Source organism: Plasmodium gallinaceum (assembly GCF_900005855.1).
Source record: "Plasmodium gallinaceum strain 8A genome assembly, contig: PGAL8A_v1_152, whole genome shotgun sequence".
NCBI lineage: Eukaryota > Apicomplexa > Aconoidasida > Haemosporida > Plasmodiidae > Plasmodium > Plasmodium gallinaceum.
In genome coordinates, this window is record NW_021628316.1 from 705,365 (window position 1) to 726,339 (window position 20,975).

General features: G+C 18.5%; 6 protein-coding genes across 6 annotated transcripts; 3 read left to right on the forward strand and 3 right to left on the reverse strand.

Moving 5' to 3' along the window:
- Positions 1–1,693: 1,693 nt before the first annotated feature.
- Positions 1,694–2,125, forward strand: PGAL8A_00516100 (hypothetical protein; the record flags this gene model as incomplete). The annotated part of the gene is made up of 1 exon (XM_028673992.1): positions 1,694–2,125. The coding sequence occupies one exon, from the start codon at positions 1,694–1,696 to the stop codon at positions 2,123–2,125; it is 432 nt and encodes a 143-aa protein (XP_028530389.1).
- A 1,292-nt stretch (positions 2,126–3,417) lies between these two features.
- PGAL8A_00516200 (conserved Plasmodium protein, unknown function) lies at positions 3,418–7,224 on the reverse strand (the record flags this gene model as incomplete). The annotated part of the gene is made up of 1 exon (XM_028673993.1): positions 3,418–7,224. One exon carries the CDS (start codon positions 7,222–7,224, stop codon positions 3,418–3,420), a length of 3,807 nt encoding a protein of 1,268 aa, XP_028530390.1.
- Positions 7,225–9,567: 2,343 nt separating this feature from the next.
- On the forward strand, positions 9,568–13,236 carry PGAL8A_00516300 (rhoptry protein 2, putative; the record flags this gene model as incomplete). The annotated part of the gene is made up of 1 exon (XM_028673994.1): positions 9,568–13,236. One exon carries the CDS (start codon positions 9,568–9,570, stop codon positions 13,234–13,236), a length of 3,669 nt encoding a protein of 1,222 aa, XP_028530391.1.
- A 737-nt stretch (positions 13,237–13,973) lies between these two features.
- On the reverse strand, positions 13,974–15,042 carry PGAL8A_00516400 (ATP-dependent Clp protease adaptor protein ClpS, putative; the record flags this gene model as incomplete). The annotated part of the gene is made up of 5 exons (XM_028673995.1): positions 13,974–14,044; positions 14,162–14,307; positions 14,401–14,520; positions 14,606–14,673; positions 14,878–15,042. The coding sequence occupies 5 exons, from the start codon at positions 15,040–15,042 to the stop codon at positions 13,974–13,976; spliced, it is 570 nt and encodes a 189-aa protein (XP_028530392.1).
- Positions 15,043–16,097: 1,055 nt separating this feature from the next.
- Positions 16,098–17,984, forward strand: PGAL8A_00516500 (TBC domain protein, putative; the record flags this gene model as incomplete). The annotated part of the gene is made up of 1 exon (XM_028673996.1): positions 16,098–17,984. The coding sequence occupies one exon, from the start codon at positions 16,098–16,100 to the stop codon at positions 17,982–17,984; it is 1,887 nt and encodes a 628-aa protein (XP_028530393.1).
- A 614-nt stretch (positions 17,985–18,598) lies between these two features.
- On the reverse strand, positions 18,599–20,635 carry PGAL8A_00516600 (conserved Plasmodium protein, unknown function; the record flags this gene model as incomplete). The annotated part of the gene is made up of 1 exon (XM_028673997.1): positions 18,599–20,635. The coding sequence occupies one exon, from the start codon at positions 20,633–20,635 to the stop codon at positions 18,599–18,601; it is 2,037 nt and encodes a 678-aa protein (XP_028530394.1).
- Positions 20,636–20,975: the final 340 nt, after the last annotated feature.

Sequence of the window (20,975 nt, forward strand, 5' to 3'; positions counted from 1 at the left end):
TTTTTTTAATTTAATTTTTTTTATTTTAGTTTTTTTTTTTTTTTTTTTTTTTTTTTTTTTTTGTACATTTTTTAATAATCAGATACAAATAGATTTATTGTTTTATCTTTTTTAAATAAAAAATTGTATACATTAAGATGCTACCATCATTTGAAAACATATCATTCTAGTAATTTTTATTTTATTATTATTTTTTTTTTTATGTCTTTCACTATTATTTTTCTAATTCATATTCGAATATTAATAAAATAAAAAATGCTTAAATAAATTAACTGTTAAAAGATTAACTTTTTTTATTAAATATTGTTTTATTTTATGACAATAATAAATTAGCAACATAATACCTATTAAAGCTTTAAATAAGAAATATATATTGAATTAATGTTTTTTAGAATTTTGTAATATAAAAAGACCTAATTATTATTGTAAACCATATAATTTTAATTTCTTGTAAATTTCTATAACTAAATTCAAAAATATATGAAAACATAATTAAAACTTTTTTAATATAACTTTTTTATATATTAAAAGATTCTCATTTTAATTTAAAATTTTTTTTATTAGATCTTGTTTTCTATATAAATAAAATTTTTTCTTTTTATTCTCAAATATTTAAAAATACTATTATGTATGGTATTTTTTTCCCAATTTTTTTTATTATTCAGATACAAAAGTAAAATATTGTTCTACCTTTTGGCAACTCTTTAATACATTCATTTTATATAGCTTTTAATCTTTAAATATTAAAGACATTTTTTCCTCTATATATATATATATATATCTATATATATATATGTGAATATTTTTGCATTACTATATTATTATTAAGTTTATTAATATTAAAAAAAAATTATTTAAAAAAAAAAAAAAATTAAAATAAAATGTTAATTTTATTCTTTTGATATTAAATATGAAAAAAAAACTATTTATTAATTTTTATTATAATAATAAAAAGAAACAAACTAATTCTCCGTTGTGAATTAGCTAAACTATCATGCCATAAATTATTATATTTTTTGTTTTCTGCTAATTTTAGAAGATTTGCCTTTTTTTTTTTTTTTTTTTATTAATTATATATATTAATATATTCTATATTTATTAAAAAAAAATTTTTAAAGGAAATTGCGTTAAAAAATATATTTTATATATAATACGGAGAAATGGAAAATATGATATTAAAAAGAAATTTAGACAAGTTATAGACAAAAAGTATAAAAGAAAAGACATACAAAAATAAAATATTTGTGTGAAAATTAATCATTTAATGGAAATAAAAAACAAATGCAAAAGTTAAAAACGCAAATAAAAAAAAAAAAAAAAAAAACAAAAAATAGGACAATAAATTAATATAAATGATCACAGAAAAAGTACACAGAGTAAAAAAAAGCATTAATAAATAAAAAAAACATTTAAATATATCTAAAAATGTTGAAGAATACATATTTCTAAAAAAATTTAAATATTCCATGTTATTAAGGAATTATTATTTGTTTATGATGTTATCATTTAGGAAAATAAAATAACATTTATGGAAAATAAAGAGACCTTAAATAATTATTAGCATTATTCAAAAATTAAAATTGGAGTTCTCTTTTTTTTATTATATCGTGGAATTTCATTCACTCTTATTATTCGCTTTAATACTTTATAAAATTTACATTTTTATTTTTTTAAATTAAAATTCCTTTTTAATATGAGAAAACTGTTTTTGTTTTTATTTTTTACATTTACATATTTTTTTTTATTCAAGGTGAGAAAATGTAAAGCGAACTATAAAAATGGAAACATTGCATATAATCCTAATTATAATACAGATTTATCATCTATTAATAGCATAAATGAAAAAGTTGAAACACAGAAGGGAAAAAAAAAAAATTTAACTAAGACTATTTTAAAAGGTATAGGAATTTTTTTTATGTTAGCAACATCTATAAACTTAATTTTACAGAATGCTGTGCTTAATGAAGAATTATCAAATCATAAAAGAAGAGAGATAGATTTAACTGCTCGTTTAATGAATGCAGAACGAGATGTGTTAACATCTAAAATCGAATATAGCAGAAAAGTTGAAGAAATGCAAAATGTAATTAATCATATGATTGTTCACACTTTTAATAATAAGTAAAAGTTTTAACCAACATCAAGAAGAATTTTCTCAAGTTCTTTTTTTTATAAAAAAATGTATTTATTATAAATATATAAAGAAATGAAAAAATAAAATTTTTCTTGTAAATTTTAATAAAATAAATAAAATGAAAAAAATATTTCTATATTAATTGTAATAATATTATTTACACACTTCTAATTGCATGGAACACTCCTCCATATTAGAGGTCTACTAATGTAATTCATAATTTTTTTTTGTTTTAGTTTAATTTTTTTATCTCCTATTTCTAAACTTGTAAATTTAGTCTATAAATAAATTAAAATGTATATTTTATTTAATATGATTTTTTAAAAGAAGCATCATTATAAGAAATTTTTTTTTTCTTTTTTTACATAATTTATATATATTTGATTCCATTATTTTTTTATATTATGTATAACATCATTTTCAAATTAAATAATAATATATAACTATATTAAATTTATGAAAAAAAAAAAAAAAGAAAAAAAAAAGTATTTTTATTTTAAATTTTAAATATTAACTATTTTAAATAATGATATATAAAAATAGTGCAAAAACTATGGAAATATATATGTAAAATGACACTAAGGATTTGTAAACTAAATTGTTATAATTTTTCTTATATTAACCAATTATATTTAGGATAAAATCATAGAATATATATTTTACTTTTTAAAACTAATACTATTTTAAAATTAAGGGTTAAATATTATTTAAACTAAAAATTTTGGTTTTATATTTGCTCATTTAATATCATATATTAGGTACTGCAAATTTTTTTTAAAAAATACACTTTTTTAAATATATAGAGTTATTTGAATTATGCTTTTTTTTTTTTGACCAAATTTATAACAATAGAAATATGTAAAACATAAAACTAGAATTAGCAAATTGCTAAGAAAAAAAGGATTATAATTTTCCTTTTATAGAAAAATATGCAATATTTTTATTAAAATAGAAAATTCTCATTGAAAAAAAATTAAACATTTTAAAAAGAGTTGGCAAAACATTCTTATTCAGAGTATGTCGCAAAAGTAAAATGATAAAAAAATAAAAAGAATCATTAGTAAGTGATAAAATGAATCAAAAAAAAAAAAATATAACAAGTGAATATAATAAAAAATTAATTGTAATATATAAAGAATTTATGGATAATAAACACACACACAAATAAAAAAAAAATATTATTAAAAGGAGAATATTGATAAAAATATGAAGGAAATAAGTATAAAAGTACATATACAAACTTTATAAAAAAGGAAAATTTTTTTATATATTTTATGAAATAATTATTCCTTTATGTAAAAAGTATTAAGATGATATATAAATTCGTAAGAGTATGCCATAGGGCAAAACGTTGTATGGTTCTTTGAATGAAAAATATCATCCTCATTTTTTTTTTTATGAATATATTGAAATCTTCTCCAAAATTCAGTGGAAAAATTCCAGAAAATAAAAAAAGTGGAATTTTGCAAAATATAATTTAATAAAAAATATGTCTGTGAATCAGTTATGTATTCATTATTTCCATATTCCTTCAAATGATTTTTTTCATTTTTAATTAATTGGCATAATATTAGGTAATATTTATATGACTTTTTTGATAAATATTCATGAACACTCATATTATGATTAATAAAATAAGATGTTTTCCTTCTTGGTTTTATAAAAGTATAAGTAATAAAATTATAATATTTACATCCTTCACTATTATTTGAACATGTAATATTTTTTTTAATTTGTTCGTAACATTTTCCTACACTTCCACCCATTTTACACACATCAGGAAAAAGTTCATTTAACTCCTTAAATATGTCATTCGTTTCAAAATAGCAATAATTTTCCTTATTTTTTTTTACTAATGGATAGATATCATAACAATTTTTATAAGGATAATAATCCTCGTTACAATTAAAACGTAAATTGTGTAACATATTCATAGATTTTTTTTTCATATAATTAAAAAAATTACTTTCAATGTTATGATGAACATACAAATTTTCATCAAATTTTGCAACTGCTGATAATAGTAGATTATTTTTTAATGTATATCCAGTTATTATATAATATAATTCTTTTGAAAAAGTTGCCACATTCATTAATTTTAAACCTAAATGCTCATACTCCGTAATTCCATTTAATAATATTTCGTAAAACTTTGTTTTTATTCCAGTTTCAAAATTTAATGTTTCTGCCTCTATTTTTAGTGTTGTAAATCCATGCAAAATACAAAGACCAAATACAGCCTCTAATAGAACTTTGCTTAAAATAGGATAATTTATGTAATATTTATCATCTCCAATGTATTTTATTGTGCAGGTTTTATTAAGAAATTGGAAGCCTATAATTTTACTTTTGGTAGATGGATTTTCACCTAAGTAACTCTTTCTAATATTATATAAAATATTTTCAGGATAAATATAAGTATCAGTGTTTATATTGTTTTCGTATACTTTTGATATATTTCCGTTTTTATCATTATATTTATTTTTCTCTTTATCTTTTAGCATATCATTATTTTCTTTTATTTGATTTAATAAATATTGAAAAGTTTGTTCTTCATTTTTTATATTAATCAATAGTTCATTTTCTAATTGTGCTTCACAATAAATACTACCATTTTGAAAGAATTTAATTAGTGTTTTAGAATATGGCCAAATATTATCTGAAGTACATAAAAATTTCAAATTTTTTTTTTGTAATTCAGAAAAATTTGAGTTTCTTTTTTCATCATTGTTCTTAACAGTTTGATTTTTTAAAATATCATAAAATTTAGTAGGGACATTTATAATAGTGAAATTATAATAACTATTAAATGAAAAATATTTTAAAAATTCCTTCTTTCTGTCTTTATTATTATTTTTATAATCATTATTTTTACTCATTTCATATTCCTTATAAATTTTCTGTAATATGTCACATTCATATTGATTTTGCAATGTAAATATTTCTTTTTTATCTGGGCCAATTATGGATAAATGCTGCATGGTTATTTTATTTTTAATTAAATTTTCCTTTATATCTTTTATACCAAACATATCATGGATCATTAAACTTAATTCTTCAGGATGTTTTTCAGGAAAGGAATAATTTTTAAAATTATTATATTCTTCTAATTCATCGTGTGTATAATCATTTTGTTCATAATAATTTTTCTCTTCTTCAAGGTTTTCATAATTATTATCTTCCTTATTATCGTTGTCATATTTTAGTAAGTCAAAATCTATAATTTTATCCTGAATATCCTTCATTGAAAAATTAAAATTATCCAATTTTATATTATCATATGCATTATCTATAAACTCATCAAAATCCGCATTTTTTGAATGCTCTAAAAATATATTATTTAATAAAATAGATTCTTCTAATGTTCTGTTATTATATCTACGATTCTCCCTTTTATATAGTTTTTCATGATATTTTATATACCTTAAAATGTTGCAAATTTTACTTTCTAAATTTTCCTTTAAATTTAATTTATCTAATTCATCTATAATTAAAGAAGTTACAGAATCGAATTCAAGAGAAAACATAGTATTTTCAAAAAAGTCTTTTTGTATATTGTCATCTTGAGGAAATAATAGATCACTATTTTCACTTTTTCTTATTTTTTCTTTTATTTTTTTGGAATAGTTTTTTTTTTTGAAAGTTAAAGAGTTACTCCTATTTATATAATGTTGTAATTTTTTGATTATCATATCATTATTAAAAATATTCATATGATCTTCATAGGAGCAACTATCAAAACATAAAAAATTTTCATATGAAAATTGATGCATAATACTCTTTGCTTTTTCATCCAAAATTTTCGATGACATAATATTACTTATGCATTGTTCAAATGAAAGAACATTGTTATCACAAAAATATTCAAAAGATAATAAAAAAAAATCACTTAATTTGCTATTGTTTAATGATCTAAAATTACTATATTTTATTTTACTACCCAATTTTTTTTTTATATATTTTTCATCTTCTTCATAATAAACATGTAAATAATTTTTATAGCATAGAGTTATTCTTTCTTTAAAGTTCACTTGTTCCAATAAATTTTTGAGTTCTAATAATTTATAATTAAAAATTTCTCTCTTTTTCTCAATTCCTCTCCATAGTAGATAAGATTTATTAGAAAAAAATTTAAAATAAATATTGGGAATATTCTTTCTTATTAATTTTCTGTCACTATTTATAAATGAATTCATACTTTTCATAACATAAATGTCTTTAGAATGATAAAATTTACTACTATAAATATCAAAACCAAGGTTGAAGATATGATTCACACTGGTTTTTTCAAAGTATTTAACTAGAGCAAATGTATTTTCTGATATAAAAAACTGATTTTTATAACCTAATTTGATACATAATCCAATTAAAATTTTTAAAATTACACTTTCCCCATCTGTTATATAAGAATTAATATTCATTTTTAATTTGCATAAATAATTTACATTGACATTTTCTACATTATTACTTTGGTTCAATTCACTATAATTGTCTAGAGGTTTGTTACTATTATTATCATTTCCATAATAAAATGGGTCGTTTTTTTTTTCAAAGAGCATCTCACTTTTCTTCAATAAATTATTTGATACCATAAAATCATTATATCCATTTTCCTTTTGTTTATTTTCATATCTTTTTTCTATCTCAAAACCTAAATAATATGGATCTAATCTATTTATAGTATCATAACATTTAATAATTTCATAAGAATTATCATAAATGTAATATTTACAGATAAAATTTAATTCTCTTATGTATTTAGATGTTTTCGAATGGACATTATCCCCATATCGACTATCTATATTTTTTATTTTTACATAATAAGTATAAAAAGTGTTTTTACAAAGAAAATTTGAAATGGAATTAATGAAACTTTTTTTATTAATGTTGCAAATAGACAGTAATTTTAGGTTATTAAATGTTTTATCAGCATCTAAGATATCTTTTTCTGAATTCGATTCTATTCTATTAGATTCTTTAAAAATTTTCAGTAACTCCTTTTTATTAAAATCATAGGGTTTTATTTCACTACAAAATAAATAATTAATAAAATAAATAGGAAATAATGCAATGAAGATATCTATTCCCATTATATTGAAGATAGGGAAAAAAAAAAAGAAAAAAAATTATATTTTATTTTAAAATATTTTTTTTTCAAAATGATCACTGATTAAATTGATGTCATTTTTTTTAAAATTTTTTTAATCGTTTTATATACAGTAATTTTGTATTTTTGATTTGTTCTTATTAACTTTTACATTGTCAAATAGTATTCTATTTGTACATTTTTTTAATTTAATTTTTTCTTTTTCTTCTTATCCTTTGTCTTTTTAACTTTTTTTTACATATATATCTCTGTCATATTATCGTAGTATTTCACTGATTTTATCTTGTTAATGTGACTCTTTGTTTTTAAATACGTAAAAATATTATTCTTATTAATATTTGAAAAGATAAATACTAAAAAGTTTTTAAAAATGGATAATATTTATAAATATTTGAAAACTGAAATTCTATGAATAAACAATGAACCATATAAAAAAATACGTAACTTTTTTAGCTGAATGATGTCGTAAATGGTGAAGAAAATATAACTTTATGTAACAATTCAACAGTATTAAAAAGTATTTATATAAGAATAGTGTAAAACAAATATTATAAAAATATTTAGGATACTATATAGTGGAAAGAAAATAAAAATATGGAAAAAAATAATACTAACTTTAATCGAAAGATTAAAGAAAAAACAAAAATTCAAAACCATAATATATTTTTAAAATGAAAAAAAAAATGCAAAATTTTTGAGAAATTGAAAATTATAACATGACCCTCTTTTTTTTTTTTTTTTTTTTTTTTTAAGAGTACATTTATTTTTATAAAAGGTCTGTTGACTTTTTATCCATTTCAAATATATTTATTTTAAAGGCTAATATATATAGAGATGCTAAATAAAACCTTATATAAAACATAATAATATGTTTATTTTTTTCACTAAAATGATACACAACTTGAACTTAATATTTTTTTTTAAAATTTCTAAAATTTACACACATTAAATGTTTACATAAGTAGGAAACTTAAAAAAGAAAAAATGACTTCAAAGTTTAGAATAACATAAATTTGGCTTTCTTACAAAATTTTTATATTTATTTCTTATTCTTTATAAAATTTTTATATATGTTTACAATGGAATACCAAAAAAGAAATAAAGTGTCATATAATGAAACTTTTCAAAATTCTCTTGAAATAATGAAAATAAAAATTGCATTTTCTATATGAATAATAAATTTCTTATTAATTAAAAAGTTTAAATTATTACAAATTATAAATTCCTTTTCTCTCCAAAATATAACAAAAACTCATATATATATAAATTATATACAAAGTTTAAATATCTATCGTTTATGAAATTAGATATATTATGGAATCCAAAAATTTTCACCTTATAATATTATATTTTTCCTTGTTAAATTCATGTATTTACATATTTAACAATATATATTATACACATCTGTCTATATATTAACCTAAATATTTTACAACATAAATCTGTTTCTATGAATTCTATTTTTTTATCATTTAATCATTCCTTTCTCAATTTTTCTTTTAAATATGAGAGAATCTTAAAAAAAATTTTAATAAAATTCTTCTTTAATTTTTCATTTATTTGCTTAAAAATAAAAAGAAAAAAATTTTACGCATGCATGTTTTTAAATGAAAATTTTTTATGTAACCCAACTGACAATATAGCTGTGACACTGCATAAGAATTCAACAAAGAAGATTAATAAATGTAAATTATTTCATATAACGCACAAAAGTTTTCTTATTTTTTTTATTAAAATTTTCAATTATCTATAACTACAATGTAAAAAAAAAAATTATGCATGTCGAGCTTTCTTTTTTAAATACCTAATTAAAATCAAATAATAGTAAAAATTGTTATTTTAAAAAGATTTTCTTAAATATCTTTATTCTTTTTCCTTATTTTTTTTTTTAATTTTATTCTATTTCTTTTATTTATACACATTTTTTTAAAGTTGAAAATTTTTTATTGATATAATCTACAATATAAGAATGATAAAAATAAAGTAAAGAATACAAGATTTTTAAATTTTTTAAAAGAACTAAGAATTTTAGCAATGAACTATTTTTTAATTTATCGATTTTTGAAAAAAACAAATTTTTATCTGTTAAAATTAAATAATTTTTTAGTGTTTTAAGAAAAAAGAAATTTTTTTTAAGTTTATTTTATTTTTTTTTTTATTGTTAATATGAAAATTAAAAATTAAATTTGTTTTGATTTAACAAAAAATTTGCCATCTGTTCTATATATATATTTTTTTAAAAAAAAAAAAAAAAAAAAAAAAAAAAAAAAAAAAAAGGGAAAAAAAAAATAGTACATTAAATAATTTATATAATAATTATTTCAACATGATTTTGAGTATATCAATAACATATTTGATATTTTTATTTTATTTTTTTAAAACATCAAATATATATGCAAATGATCAAGTTTGTGACTTTAATTTTGATGTAAAAAAGTTATCTGATATATATGAGAAATATGAAGGAAAGAAAATAGAGGTTGATAATTCTAATAATTGTGATAATTTAGAAAGTTTGAATTCCGTTAAGGCATTCTGGATGTTAAAATTAAAAGCTTTATGCACAGAAAAAACGTCAATTTTGGATAAACATGTTTTAAATAATATTTGCAGCCAAAAATATGATATACCCCACATAAGAATAAATGGATTAACCATAGGAAAGGATGTTGTTAATTTAGAATTTGTTTGTGCTCATTTCTTGTATAGTAATAATAAGGAAATTATAAAATGTATAAAGAGCAATTCTTTAAAAAATTATTTAGATTCCTTTCATATAGCATTCGACCTATCTATATCACAAGAATTGTTAAAGCAGTCAGATAATGTAGATCTTGTACTTAATTTAAATGATTTAAATAGACTAAATCTTGTTAAACAAATAATTGATGACTCCTTATGTAGAATTCATTCAAGTGTCCATACGATTATGAGTAAAAATGATTTTGATATATTAAAAGTGTTAGTAGGTTTATGTACAAAGTTAGGTTTTCATAACCACTTTATTTTAACGGACAATATTCATCCCTTATTTAATCCATTATATTCAAAAGTACCACATAGTTTAAATGCATTGAATTTTAATTTAGAAAACACTACATTATATTATGCAAATTATGAATATTTTCTTTACAACATCAAATTAACTGATGCAGAATATACTTTGAATTCGTATATGTCACCATCTGTATTAACAATAAATCAAAATAATTCTTTTGTAACATGGGTAGGATTAAAAAAAGATAATAATGTTTATAATAAGAAATTTGATGAATTATATGAATTACTGGGAAGAATTAAATATATTGAAAGAATTATTTATTGCTATAGTAAATATACTTCTAGATATTATGAAAGCAGTATAAATTATTTCCTTAAATATTTACCTGAAGATAAAAGAGATATAATGCAGAATAATGGAAATATTTTTATTTATTTAATTAAAATGTTATGTAATAATATTCCATCAATTCATCAATGTGTATATAAAATTATTTCTTTAAATGGAATTTATGATATTTATTTTAAAAATTTTATGATTAATTTTATTTATTACAATGCATCATGCATATTCAATTGTAATTCTGTTGATTTAGGAAAATTATTTAATGATGACCATTTATGGGATTTATTTATAAAATATTTTTCTCATTCGTATTTAGTTAAATATAAAAAAAAAAACACCAATACTACTGGATTGTCAAATGAATATAGTGAATTAGCTAAATTATATTATACAAATTATGATTATGATTATATTCATAGTGGAAAGTGGAGAAAAGAAATAAATTTAGATAATGAAGATGAAATTTTAAGACCATCAGATGAAGCTATTGAATATGAATTTTACAATTATACATATCAGTCAATTGATTTGAGTAGTTATAGTTTCTTTATTTTAAAAAGTAAAATGTATGAAGATAATATATGTAAAATTGCCTCTTTTATAGAAGCAAATGGTAAAAAGTATGTTCATACAAATAATTATATTAATAATTTTTTTAATAAAAATAATAAAAGAGTACTTTCTCATGATGATGGAACAAATGAAACAAATAAAAATGTTAATGAACAAAATAAAAATAATAACAATGAACATAATTCTAGTTCTGATAATGATAGTTTCCAAGAAGATGAAGAGGAACATAGTGATCATATGGATAGCTTTAATTTGTTTGATGGTTTTCTTAATGATTATGAAGATGGTAACGGTTTTCTGGATATACTTAAAAATAACAATTTATTTGGTAAAAATAAATTATTTGAACATATCTATGGAGGTAGTGAAGACGGGGAAGAGGATTACTTACACTCGTACACAGGAAAATTTGATATAGAAAATCATAAAATAAATACAAAAATCGGTGACATATATCCATTAAAAAGAGTATATGACTATAAAGAATTACAAGAAATTTATGAAATTCATCCAAACTTTAGTGACTCAGATGAAGAATTAAGAAATCAATTTTTTAAAAATGAATTATTTGAGCAAAATATTTTTTTTACTGTAAGAGATGTACAAACAAGAATTAAAGATTTTTATAAATATTATTATGAAATTAAAAAAAAGTTAAATAGCTTCAATGAACTAGATGATACACATTATAACATGCTTTTAAGTAATTCTCAAAATGATCCAAATATTTTTTCAAAAATTAATGTAGATTTTGCATGCACTAAAAGTGGGACATGGCCAGTTCGTAAGGTATCTGGTAGATGGATATCAGAAGTTTTATGTGAAGCTTATTTAGTTCCACAATTAATATATAATTATCCATATGCAGAAAGTAAAAAGAAAGAGAATAATAAAAAAGATAATATTGATGAAGTGGATACTGAAATGTATTTGTTAAAGGAAAAAACTAGGCTAATTGGTATCGAATTTGAAGAACAAGAACCGCATAGATGTGCAATTAGTTATTTAGGGGATGAATCGAAAAAGAGCTTTTTGCCAATATCTGCATCTTTATTAATTAAAATAGCTATTGGTTTTTGTGTTTTACATGGATTTAAGACTATATGGATTGCAGATTCTGCATTTGATATACATACAAATATTTATTTAAGATATACTTCTATATTAGAAAAAGGATTAACATATTATGAACAAAGTAAATTTGAATTATATGGGCAAACAAGGTTAGTACCAAAATTAGATTATATTACATCAGGAATGAACATTAAAAACAATATTATCACATCTGGAGTATATAAAAATATGTATAGCATGATTAGTTTTCCAGGTATAGATTTAAAATTTCAATTATTAATGAGTAAAAAGGTTAAAAATACTATTTATAATTTAAAGTTTGATTGTCACAGTTGGGCATACGAAGGATGTTCAGAATATTATCCTTTAATGAAAAAAAATAAAAAAAATGTGTCCAATAATTATGATACAATTATTTTAAATGGTAGATATACAGATAAAGAAAAAGAAGAAATGTATCAATGCCCTTTTATGCATGACAAAAATTTTATTGAACTAAATAAAATGTTCCCAAAAGAATGTACTTTTGGATCAAGAATTGGTGATTGTCATGAAAAAGTAAGAAAAAGTATACCTTGCTATGACGAACAATCTTGTAAATATCAGATATATATTTATGAAGAATTTTTAAAACCACGAAACCATTTAAATTTATTATATGAACATTTTATAAAAGTTTCTGAAAATCTAACAAAATTAGCGAGACCATATTATTTACAATCCATTTTATCACTTGAACATGATATACAAATTAAAAAAAGCAATGAAGAAAATTCAGAATATGATGAAATATTATTGTTTATTTTGAAGAATTCTGTTTATTATGTTTCATGGGTTACTTCGAGTGAATTCTGGAAAAGAGCTATTCATGTTCAAGATTCAGATTATCTTAGTAATAAGGAAAATGAACAAAGTAATAAGGAATTTTTTTGCCCTCTTGCTTATGCGCATGAATATATACGACATATACTTGTCCAATATATGAAATTTCCAAATATATGATATTTTTAAAAAAAAAAAAAAATTTATTATAATAACATTAAGAAAATAAACTATATTTTAAAATAATTCCATAACTTTATTAATTTTATATGTATTTTTCATATTTTTTTGTTTTGTTTTGTATATTAACCTTTTCTCTTTCTCTCAAAAGAAAGGGGGAAAAAAAAAATAATTATATATAATTGTCAATTTTAACTTTGTTAATTTTAAGAAAAATATGGTTTTTAAGAAATAATGATTTAATTTTGTTAACTTTTATATTTATATTCATATATACATTTTTTGCATATCCCTTTATTTTTTAATTCAGATTTTTTATTTTTAAATATAACGAATATATTTTTAATATACCTTTTTATTAGGTACCTTAAAATTCAAAAGTTTTTGATTTTTTTCTATTTTTTTTTTTTTTTTTTTTTTTTGTTAATTAATTTTTCTCCATAAAAGTTTATTATATTGTTTTTATATTTTTAGTTTCTTAATCAATGAAAGATACATTTATTTTTAATAATTTATATATACTGTGAAAAAAGAACTCCTTTAACATTGGTCTTTCTTTTTTTTTTTTTTTTTATTATGTATACATTTGAATTAATAAAAAATTGAAGAACATAAATTTTAAAATTAGTTTTATTTTATTTTTATATTACTTGAAGTTCTGTAAAAACTATTTCTTTTTAAAATTATTTTTTATAACAAAAAAAAAAAAAAAAAAATATTGTAAAAATTTTTGAATTTTAAGTTTTTTTTTTATTTTTTAATTGACTTTCATGAATTATTGAAACTGTTAAGCCATTTTTCTGTAATTCTACAAATTGAAAAAAACATATGTATAAATATATATTTAAATAGATATATAGACAGATAAATATATATATACTATTTAAAATGTATTTTTAGCTCAATACTTATATATATATTTTACCTTCACAATACTTTTCCGCTTTCGCTTTCCATGTTGATAAGACAAGTGCTTGCCCTGTACTATGAGCCTCCACTGTAATTGTATGTGCCTTTGCTTTACTAATTTGTCCAATAACTTTTACAATTGTATCAGTTACATAAGTAAAGCTAACAAAAAATAAGTATATGTAATATTATAAATACATAAATATATAAATTTATATTAAAAAGAAAAAATTTTGAAATTTTATAAAAATGTACTTATGAATATCATCATTATACAAAATGACTTTCCACGCAGTTGTTTCACTTTCTCTTTTTTTTTTTTCTTCTTCATCAAATTCTTTTATGTTGTCTTTTTTTATCTCTTTAACTACATTTCTGTTGAAAATATATATACATTTTCACTTAAATTGTAAATAATTAAAACAATTGTATATGTATATATAAACAAATTTATTTTAACCTGAGTTTATTTATTTTTTCCAAATTTAAATTTTCGTTAACATAGATAGAATATTTTTTTTTTTTAACCTAACATTATATATAAAAAAAATTACAAAAATTGATTCAATTATAAAACTATATATTTGTCTGTTTTATTATTTAATCAAAAAAAAAAAAAAAAAAAAAAAAAAAAATTAATATTTACAAAAAAAAAAAAAAAAAAAAAAAGAAAAAATATAATTCTATGTAATAATTAAGGAAAAATAAAATAATATATTATTTTTTAAAAACCTTCAATGGCTTAAATATCTTCCTAGTATTATTTAAATTATGTAACTTCAAAGATGAAAAAATAAAATTGCAATGATATTTCATATATATTTTATTATGTGAATATGTACTTTTACAAAGAAATATATATAACACAAAAAAAAATGCTTTTAAATATTTATACATTTTCTATTAATTCAAGTTATATAATTTTCAATAAAATCAAACAAGGAAAAAAAAAGGAAAAAAAAACAAAAAAAAATATATTTCTTATGAATATATATTCATCTTCAAAATAAATAAAAGAGATTTATCTATATATCATTGTTAACTTATAATTTATATATGTAAAAAAATTATTTTATGTATGTGCATTTTTTTTTTATTTTCACAAGTATTAGCCTATATATTGAAAGAACATTTAAACAATATTAAATATTCCATTAAGAAAATTTATCTATATGCTTAAATATACATATATATATATGTATATATATATTTTTCTTTTATAAATTTTTAAGTATATTATATAAATTTTATCTCATAAATTATTATACATAAACTTTTTTTTTATTTTTGTTCTTTTTAAAGGTTTCTTTTTATTTAATTTCTAGATTTATTATATTTCTTTTACATTCATTAAGAAATACATATCTTTTGATAACCCCATTGTGTTTTTAATATAGCGTTTTTAAATTCAATAAATAATATTAATTTTTTTTTTTTTTTTTTTTTTTTTTTTTTAATAAAATGTAAATAATTAGATAAATATATGCAATTACCAATTTTGTAAATCCAGATAAAATATATAAACATTATTTTGAGATTAAAATATAATCTACCTTAAATATTTTTTTAGTTTCAAGATAATAAATATGATTGAGTATTTACTGCAATATTTAAAATATATATTTATTAAAATATTATGCATTTATATTAATAATTTTCTTTTCCTTTTGTTTTCATTAAGTTATATTATTCTAACACATTAATATTAATTTTATAAGTAATTTTTTAATTAAAATTTTTTTTTTTTTTATATCTAGAACTTATTTGCTTTTCAAATCTTTAAATAAAATAAGGCAGTTACTATATGAAGACTTTATAAGACATTACACCTCATCAAGTTATTTTGTGATATTAGCATAAATATATTGAATATTTCAATTCTATAAATATATATTATTAAAACATATAAAAATAGTCAATATCTTAAATGGGTAAAAAAAATTAATGTAAAAATGGAATATAAACTAGAATTTTTAAGTTATTTAATTATATTAAAAAAAAAAAATGAAAGATTAACAAAATTTGATGAGCAAATAAAAACATGTATTAACACTTTTGAAAAAGCAATTATTGATGAAAAAGATTTAATATACTTATTTGAGCGAAATATATTAGATATTAATCCGAGCATTCGTTCAATATGCTGGAAATTAGCATTAAAACATCTTAGTTTAAATACTGGAAAATGGAATCAAGAGATATTAGAAAAAAGAAAATTATATGAAGAATATATAAAATATTTTGTACTAAATCCATTAATGGCAAATAATAATATAGATAAAGAAAGTACACAAATTAAGAAAAATAGAATGAAAGAAGAAATGAACCTAAAATCACAAGAAGAAGAAAAAGATATCTCTTTTAATTTAAATGAAGAATCAGATACAAACTGGATGAATTCAGAATTATTTAGTCAAATTAATAAAGATACTTTTAGAACTAGACCAGAATTATCTTTTTTTAATTTAAATCCAGAATATACAATTAATAATAATATAAATATTCTGAATAGTTTAATTAACATGGAAGATTTTGAGGAAGAAAATGAAGAAATTCCATTTCTAGTTAATATAAATAGCGACAATAATTTAAATTGCAATGAAAATGTTCAGAATGATAATAGATACTCAATAGAAAAAAAAAAAATTTGTAAAAATAATCATATTGACAATGTAGAAGAACATATAAAGAATGTGTTTACAAATAATGAAAAAAAAAGTAATAAAAAAAATATGAAAGAAGAAAATGAAGTTAATATAATGAAAGATACATATTCTGAAAATAATAATGTAAATAGTCATAATTCATATATTAATAATATAGTGAAAGATCAAAATAATTTGAATCTTCAAGAAAAGTTCAATTCCGAAGATTCAAGAGAATTTTCACAAAATTTAAGCATAGAAATAAATGAATCAGATAATTACAATTCCTTTAAAAATGAGAAAAATAGATATGATTCTATTGATGTATGTGATATATTAAAACCAAGAAGACATTATGATTTGTTATGTCGTATATTATTTATATATGCTCAAATTCATCCATATGTAAAATATGTTCAAGGTATGAATGAAATTTTAGCACCATTATATTTTATTATTTTTAATGATCCATTATGTAATTGCCCTTTACAAGGTGAAGCTGATACCTTTTTTTGTTTTATTGAATTAATGCAAAAGCAAAAAGATGTTTTTTGTGAAGGCTTAGATAATACAGATGATGGTATAAATGGCAAACTAAAGAAATTTTCTCTTTTGTTAAAAATAAAAGAATATAAAATTTGGAAAAGATTAAATATATTAAAAATAGAAACACAATATTATGCTCTAAAATGGATATTATTATTATTAACTCAAGAATTTGATATGCCTGATACAATTATATTATATGATCATTTTATTATTAACACTAATGAAAATTTTATTTTATATATTTGTCTAGTTATATGTATGAAATTAAAAAATTCTTTATTATGTGGTAATTTTAGCGTTAATTTAAAACTTCTACAAAATATACCTCCATTTGATCCATATGATATAATTTGTCATGCTAAAGATTTAATGAAAAAAGATTTAGAAAAAAATTTTAATATCACAGATGTTTACAATCAATATGTTAGTGAAAAAAGAAGAAAATGTTCCTCTGAAAATTTTAAAAATGATAATAAAGAAGATATATGTGAATATTCATCTAATGTGGATGAAAGTGATGAAAGCAGAAAGTCCAGTATATTTAACAACCTAAAAAATAAACCTTTTGTTCAAAATATTAAAAATTATATTAGTAACAAAATAGATATAAAAAAAAGATCTGAAGAAATAAATGATTTTAATTGATTATAATATATTATAGTTTTTTAAATTTATATATGAATATATAAAAATATTCAATAAAAATCAAAAACATCAAATTATATATATAGTTTTACTTATTTTTGTTATTTTAAATAATAAAGTATTCTTTCTTAATTTTATGTAGTAAAAATAAAAAAAAAAGTAACTCAAAATGTTGCAATTTAATTATTTCTTATCTTTTATTTATTTTTACCTTTTTTTTTTTTTTTTTTGTATAATTATTATTTATATATGTATATAAATTAAAAAAAAAGTAAGTCTTAATTATTATACTATTTTATAATTTATTTTTTTTTTTTTTTTTTTTTTTTTTTTTTTTTTTTTTTTTTTTTTTTTTTTTGTTAATACGTTTTTAATACCTTTTAATTAAACATTTTTATTTTTTAGTTGTAATTTTTGCAATTTATTACCTAAAAATTAGGAATAAAATAAAACTAAAAATAAACTTTAATTTGTTATTTTTAACTTGTGTTATTTTCAGTAATATTATATATCATTTTATATATATATATTAAAAGAAAATGTAAATAATTAAGGAACATACAAATAAAAATATATATGTTTTATTAATTAATTAATTCTTTCATTTATTTCATTTAGTTTAATTCAAAACATTTTAATAAGGTATCGTGTAATTTCTTTTCTATTTTATTAATGCAATGAATGTTTTCACTAGATATGACACATTTTTTAAAATAATTGTATTTCTCAACTTTTAGATCTTCATTTTTATATTCTATTTTTTTATTTTTTAAAATAGAATTTACTTCACATAATTGATCATAATAATTTTTATTTAAAATAAAAAATTTATCAACATTTCTTAAAAAGTTATGTAATTGTTTTTCTATATTTAAATTCATATTTTTACTATAATTTTTCATATGAAATCGTGCTGATAATATCCAATGATCACTAAATTCTTTATTTTTTTTTTGAGTTAATATGTCTACACCATAATTGAATACATCTTGAAATTTTATTAAAATACCATTTTTATTGATTAATTTAATAATATTTTCTAAATTATAATTACTTACTGATTTATTTAAAGTTTTTAATTTTTCATTTAGAATATCTATAGGATTATATAAATAAATTAATTCATCGATATCTTCTTTTTTTAAAAAAAAAGATTCTACTAAAAATATATTATCTGTTAAACCAAAACAATAATTTAATCCACTGATTAAAGTGTTTTTTCTTTCAACAATATTGTACGTTTTTTGTAATTTGTAGTTGATATTTTTATAAAAAAACATATCTTTCATTTTCCCATGATTATTTAGTGTTGTGAGTTTCTCGTATAATTCTTTATTTTCATTTAAATCTATATTAAAACTACCAATAACGAACATAGAACTATTTTTAAATGTCATAATTGATATATTTTTATCACAATCATTAATAGTATTATCATTTATTTTGTTATTCTTTATGGAACTATTTTCACTGTTACTATAATTTTCTTTTCTCTTATTATTTATTTTTTTTATTGCTTCACTTTTATTTATTCCCTCATAAAATATATCATTTTCATTTGATTTTTCTTCTTTTTTTTTTAAATATTTTTTGTTTTTATAAAATAAATGAAATATATAAATATTCCATAAAATTTTTTTAATTAATGTAATTAAATCATTTAAATTACTTAATTTATTTTGAATACTATATAAATCAAATTCACAATGCAAAAAATATAAATTATAATTCTCTTTATAAATTAATTTTATAATTTTTATAACTTTTCTTTTAAGTAAAATATCAGATGATAAAAACATAAAATCATAATATGATAAACGAAATAATTTTTTTGTCCAACAAATAAATAATCCACCGTTTCCATTAAAATAATTTTGAAAAGTATAAAAAATATCATTTAAAAAGTTAATTGATGAAGGAACATTATCTAACAATATAGTATGAGTATATTTTAATTTATCATATAATATTTTTTGATATTTTCCATAAATAGACCTTAAAAATATTAAATCAAATTGAGAACATAAAAGTGCAATATTTTTGCATCTATTTTCGTTGTTTCTACATTTTTCATATATTCCATATAAATGAGGATTATATCTATAAATATCGTTATATAAATATGTATTTAGGGAAAATATACTTATGCAATGATCATATATATTTTTTTCTTTATTCTTTAATTGATTTCTTTTATCTATTGAAAATGTAATAGAACTATCATCGCTCAAATTACTTAAGTTAATGCTTTCATTTATACTAAAATTATTTATATTATTTTCAGAAGAATTCCTACTATTATTTATACAATCTTCATTAATAGATAATAAATCGCTTAAACACAAATTATCTATCTCACCATAGGTGTTATCACTAGATTCACTTAAATATGAAGAATAATTTGAAAAATTAAATTCATTTGATGATGATAAATTTGATGGATGTTCATTACAACTATTTTGTAAAGATAATATATTAGAACCTATACTTTGTTCTACATTTTTTTTATATATTTCAGTACAATTTTCATTTATTTTATTTAATACATCTTCTAAATTCTCATATTTCATATTTTGAAAGGTAAAATCTTTTGATGAATTGTCTTCTTTTTTATAGTTGTAATTAGTATAATTCTTTTTAGTTTTAGTCATTTTCTTTTTATTCATTTATTTTATACATTTCTATAATTTGTAACGCCTATTTCTATACAATATATCTAAATTTTTTTTTCTCTTTTTTTTTTTTTTTTATTCCAGGAATTTAAAAATTTTTATCTTTTTCTATTTTATAATATTTACATATTTCATCCATATATATTTAAAAATAAGTTTAAACTTACGATGAAGGGGGAAAAAAAAACTTCGAATATATAAATGAAGAAAAAATTTAATCTAAAAATGAAATAAACTTATGAATGATTATATTGAAAATTACAGAAAATAATTTTATTATAAATAAAGTATGAATATTATATATTTAAAATATCATTAA